Raw genomic sequence first — 5,430 nt, 5'->3', positions numbered from 1 at the left:
TTTGATCTATCAACTTCAAGTCTTTGAAGACCATTGATCGAGCCATTGAGAGCTGCAAACGTGCAATGTATCATATTTACCAATTTCTCTTAAGGTCATGTCTAGGAACTTTGATTTGATATTGCTCAATGCTAAATGATAAAATTGTTTCCCATGGTTGGTGCAAAGAAACTGCTTTACTGTACAAGAACCTCATATGTTTATCGAGCCCAAGAAGGTGATCAATGGATTTAAGATTGAATATAGCATTATACAATAATGATGCTATAAAATTGAGATAACTTACTAATATGTATATATGTAAGTTGTTATCATTAACGTTTCCATGCGAAGAATGGAATTTAGCATTCAAAAGATATATACATAGTTCATATGAGATCAGAACCAGCTATTGCTGATGCTAGAAACAACTACCAACCTTCCAGCACTAGACCAATCAAAATATTGGAAACAGATTACCACCCTTTCATCTCCTCACCTGGCATTTGGGACCGTGATTGCACACACTGTCATCAAAACTAGACATTTCTGTAACCATCTGAAGTGAACTATGATACATACCATGTGATAAGATTATCAGAATCTTTCCTTCACAAAAATCAGTGTCAACATCATATTGTACATCATGTATATTTACAACCCCGAAAATGCGAGTCATTTTGGCGGAGGTGCCCCAATGATGATGACCATGTAAATAAACAGAGTGAAAATAACACCAAATCCAGCCAATGTGAATCGAGAATCTGTCCAAAAATCAAGTGTAAATCGCTCAGTTCTCTTGAGAGGATCAATTTCTTTTGACGGGGGATAGTCATTGTTTCTCGGGCTCCGACTCACATATTGCTCAACATCAAACATAGAGAGAAAAGATTTCTTGTTCTTTCTTTGCTTGTAGCTTGACCAAGCCTTATCCCAATCAACATCCTTCTCCCCTGGAAACAAAAATAGTTAAAATTTTAAGGAACTTCTACAATGACAGAAAGAAGTATGAATATGAGCACAACATCAAATCCTCGAATAACAGCCACACATATGTACACTGCCTAATTAAATCGTCAATCCAAATAGGAAAGGTGTCAAGCACATTCAAAGGGATCACTAAGCCAAAAATGTGTATATAGTTGAGCAACAAGAACTTTTGCATTCACATGTTTACATGCATGTAATTTAGAACAAAAATTCACAAGAAATATCAGGTTAAAATATGTGTATACAGTTTCGTAAGGACTTAATGCATTCATGTGTTTGTATGTGCATTCAATATATACAAACAAAAAACTTCATAAGGAAGTTCATAGACATCATCAAACTAAAAGATAAATCTATAGAAAGTAAGAAGGAATTGATACATTCACAGGTTTATGTAAACAAAGGCAAATAAGACACTTCCACATTACTCCATATAGAAGTTCACAGGCATCATCAAACCAAAATGTGTGTATATTTATTTATTTATTTATTTATAGAGGACATTATATGCAGTTCTTTTCTTTCTTTCTAGACCAGTATATAAACAGAAACACACACATACACACCAACAATATGACGTGATGCACATGACAATTACGTGATCACCTTTGCATTCTTTGAAGGCCAACGTTCAAATAAACATTTGCACAAAGAATCAGGAAGACATAATCAGCATGATGTTCTTTTCTTACTTGAAGACCAATATTACATGCATAGAAACATATTTCTGTTTCAATCAATTTGCTTTCTTTGAAGTCCAAATAGACAGAAACGCGTAGGAATACAATCAGTAAGACATTATGTGCAGGCTTTTAAATTCTTTGAAGAAGCATGTACAACTGCAATCATGAAGACATGATGCAAATTATTTTGCTTACTTTGTAGACCAAGATACAGACAGACCATATAAAATTTACAGTGAAGCTTTAGATTTCGTTAAAGTTCCAGAAACGAATCATATGTACACACAATCAAGAAGACACGATGCAAAGCTTTCTTTGAAAAGCAATATACCTACAGAAACAATCAAAGAAGACATGGCACAGAGACTTGTGCTTTCCTGGAAGATCAGAATCGTTACAGAAACACATACGCATGCATGAACACCCAAGCCATTCGCTTTCTCTGAAGTCCAAGAAAGACACTGAACCAAACACACATCATCAAGCCTTTGCTTTGACTGAATTCCATGAAACCGAGAGTACCACGTACACATACAATCGAGAGAAGACATATCGCAAAGGATTTGGCTTTCATCATTAAAAACCAAGAAACATACGAGATTGACAACAAGAAACAGCAAGAATCACATAAACATACAATCAAGACGACATGAAGTGCATCAGCTCGATCTATTAATATCCTATTAGTCCTTCGAAGATAAAGATACAGCGATAATCGAATAAAGATAAGAACAAGAATGAGTTGTCTGTCACCTCTACTTTCTTCAGGGATGTCTTCCGAACCATTTCCATTTCCTTTGGAAGTAGCGAGAGGGCAGAATTTCTCTCTAAAACGCAGAGAATTACATCTGTTTATGCTGAAGGAAGGAACCTGCAAGAATCGAGGTTGGAGATGGACATGGACCTTGAAAAGAATGGATCGATCGAAATCTCTCAAAATGAAGTGGGGGAGGAGGATCGTTTTACCTGAGAAGAAGCAAAGAAGGAGATGGAGAGATCTGCGATGGCGAGCATGGCAGAGGGTTGGCTCTCTCTTCACTACTGAATCAGAAGAAGATGATGGTGATGATGGTGATGACCATATATGTACATATGTTGGGTGTTTTTCCGGGGAATCTTGAGGTGCCCAAGATTCTGCGAGCATCTCCACGGGGGGTCCGGGACGACTCGTCGAGATTCTCTGAGAATCTTCACAGAATATGAATGGTGTCTTCACGGGTGTCGACACGAAGATCCATCGGGACTTACGAGAGCCATGCCCCATTGTGCCCCGTGATCCCATGATGCTCGAGATTCTCTAAGGATATTCACGAGAGTCTCAAAGATCCATCATGACGGACGACGTATGAGAGCCCATGTCCTAACGTGTGTCCCCCCTGAGTGGTCTCAAGATATAAGCGCCTCCTCAGTTCTCCTCTCCTCTCCTCGTGTGTCCATCGGGAAGAGGGATTCTCGAGAAGATCCATCGAGATTCTCCTAGAATCTTCATTGGAGTCTCGAAGATCCATCAGGACTTGCGAAAGGACTTGCGAAAGAGCCATGTCCTGGTGTGTCCCATGAGTGATCTCAAGATATAAGCGCCTCAGCTCTCGTCTCCTCTTCTTGCGTGTCTCGGGTAAAGACTGACGAGAGGACAACACATAACAGATACGCAGACAAAAGATGGGTCCTCCCAAGATGTGCTACCAAAACGAGTGCCACATAACAAATATTGTTTTTGCTTATGGTCTTGAGAATTCCTAGATCTATCATCATTCTTGAGGGACCTCGTTTTGATTGTACGTCTTGCACGTTGTGTATCGCACGAGGATGCTATCCCTTGTGGATGAGGAGTGTGATTGATTTGAAGGTCTCCTGGTGAGGTAGTTGGGATGTTTTAGTTCTAGAGTTTCTTCTTGTCATCAAATATTATATACAAGAGTTGGTTGTTTATCTTATCTTTTAGATGTTCTTCATCCAAGCTTCATTGATTTTGTGTGTGACCAACCCCACAAAGAGATCATATGGATGAGTGAAAGACACCAATTGAACAAAGAAGTCTAGTGTATGAGAGATTGGGGTTGGTAGTACAATCCATGGAGTTTGGCCAATAGATCCTAGTTCAATAAGACTCAACATATTCTTTCTCTAGACTAGACAATCCATTTTGCCATGTTTACAACTTACAACTACATTTGCTGATGTTTATATCGATATGTGGACCTTGGAGATACAACATACAAGAGAAATAACGAGAGGAAATAACTAATAAATAAGGTTATCAAAAGGGAAATAACAAGAGGGATGGACGCAATAACTTAAAAATGAAAACTCTTATCCAAGTACCTCACGAGGTCCAATTTGGATTGGATGTAGGTAGATAGTGCATCATGTTTATGAAAGTTAGAAATTTCGGATGAAGAACACTCAAAAGATAGACAACCAACATTTTGCTTTAGCCACAACTCCCATGTGTCACCGTAAGTTCACTATGTGATCACCATATGCCACCTTTAGGGTCATCATGGACATTGATTTTGGAACCCAAACAACACAATGTGATATGAGGAAGCTTAGGAAATAGGCTTGGTGACAAGAATTGACATATTGTGATATACACAAGAAGCAAAAATGAAGGGGAACCTCTTTTGCCTTTTGTGGTGAGCAAACACTCCATTTATATAGAGGCCCATATGGGCTATTAACTGTTACACATGGCGTTTGCAGGGGCTATGTGCATGGCACCTCGCATGGGCACTCTACACCTCCCCCTTCTAGACCAAACCCGAGCTTATCTTGGATCATGCTAGGATTTGGTTTGGATTGGTGTTGTGGCGAGTGCAGAGTTACTTGGGGACGTCAGGGAGGGAACGTGCTTCATGCACGATATGCGAGTTGTAGTGAGTGTGCCACCCTCCAACTGCACGAGCTTATGAGTGTTTGGGTCGATCCGCTCAATGATGATGTAAGGACCGACCCAACAGTGGAGGAGGGACTCAAGGAGCCTATGACAATGTTAAGGGAAATATAGTCGGGTTGTGCCTGTCGAATGGAAAGTGAGTTAGACGGGGTGGTCCCTCGTATTCTTGCTTTTGCCTTTGTTGTGTGACCACCAATTTGTATTCCATGGCCCGTCATAGTAGTGGTTGGTGGTGTTGCAAATAACGACACCATTTATGGCGTCCACATGGCGGAGCTTCACCTGGGCTGATCGAGGGTCTTGAGGCAATCAAGGATCTCGACCATATAGTGTGCGGAAAGGGTTGATTTGGGTCGATGCTTGCACGAATGTGTTGTATCTGTGGATTGCAAAAGGTAGGTTCTCGTCCCAATCATGGTGTACAAGATCCACATAGGTGGTGATGATTTGCTTGATCGTCTTCTTCATCCTCTCGATTAGGCCATTTGTTTTGTGGGTGACAAGGGGATGTGAATAATTGGTTGATCCCTAGGGTCTAGGCAAGCATGCACATGACTTTGCCCTAGAACTAAGAACCTTGGTAAGATAGAAGTTGTAGTGGGCATCTACGAGGGAAAATTAATTTGTCCAAGAGATCTTGGGCCAATGTATCGGTTGTGATGTGAAGGAGAGGAATAGCTTTGCACCATCCATTGAGGTTTTCCTTTATATTAAGATGTACTTATTACCTCGTGCCGATGTAGGAAAATGACCAACGATGTCCTAATGGACCACCAACTCAAAGGGCTCCTTGATTGTGATGGAGGTGTTGTCCATAGGCCAGAAATATAAATTAGTTAAATGTAATACGCTGGTAGGTAAGGCGAGTAGGTAAGGTAG

At 40.3% G+C, this 5,430-nt stretch overlaps 1 protein-coding gene across 3 annotated transcripts; it reads right to left on the bottom strand.

Moving 5' to 3' along the window:
• Positions 1-225: 225 nt before the first annotated feature.
• On the bottom strand, positions 226-2,730 carry LOC147847438 (uncharacterized). 3 transcript variants are annotated; one of them, XM_087339197.1, is made up of 5 exons: positions 2,619-2,730; positions 2,406-2,523; positions 838-932; positions 320-743; positions 226-281 (listed from the first exon to the last, which is right to left on the bottom strand). In XM_087339197.1, the coding sequence occupies exons 1-4, from the start codon at positions 2,664-2,666 to the stop codon at positions 624-626; spliced, it is 381 nt and encodes a 126-aa protein (XP_087195323.1). In that variant the 5' UTR covers positions 2,667-2,730; the 3' UTR covers positions 226-281; positions 320-623. The 3 variants fall into 3 exon arrangements, with proteins under 3 accessions (XP_087195323.1, XP_087195321.1, XP_087195322.1); XM_087339195.1 differs by having other exon boundaries at positions 320-932; XM_087339196.1 differs by lacking the exon at positions 2,619-2,730 and having other exon boundaries at positions 2,406-2,446.
• Positions 2,731-5,430: the final 2,700 nt, after the last annotated feature.

Source organism: Azolla caroliniana, unplaced genomic scaffold, assembly GCF_043228905.1.
Source record: "Azolla caroliniana isolate FFs.n. ecotype wild unplaced genomic scaffold, voAzoCaro1.0.p SCAF_1022, whole genome shotgun sequence".
NCBI lineage: Eukaryota > Viridiplantae > Streptophyta > Polypodiopsida > Salviniales > Salviniaceae > Azolla > Azolla caroliniana.
The sequence above is the reverse complement of the archived record's forward strand: the minus strand, read 5'-3'. Positions and strand labels throughout refer to the sequence as shown.

Coding starts and splice junctions, on each gene's coding strand:
- LOC147847438 (XM_087339195.1), bottom strand. CDS start 2,666: ATGCTCGCCATCGCAGATCTCTCCATCTCCTTCTTTGCTTCTTCTCAG. Junction 2,524..2,618: donor CCTTCTTTGCTTCTTCTCAG/GTAAAACGATCC, acceptor CGATTCTTGCAG/GTTCCTTCCTTCAGCATAAA. Junction 933..2,405: donor CATCCCTGAAGAAAGTAGAG/GTGACAGACAAC, acceptor TTTTGTTTCCAG/GGGAGAAGGATGTTGATTGG.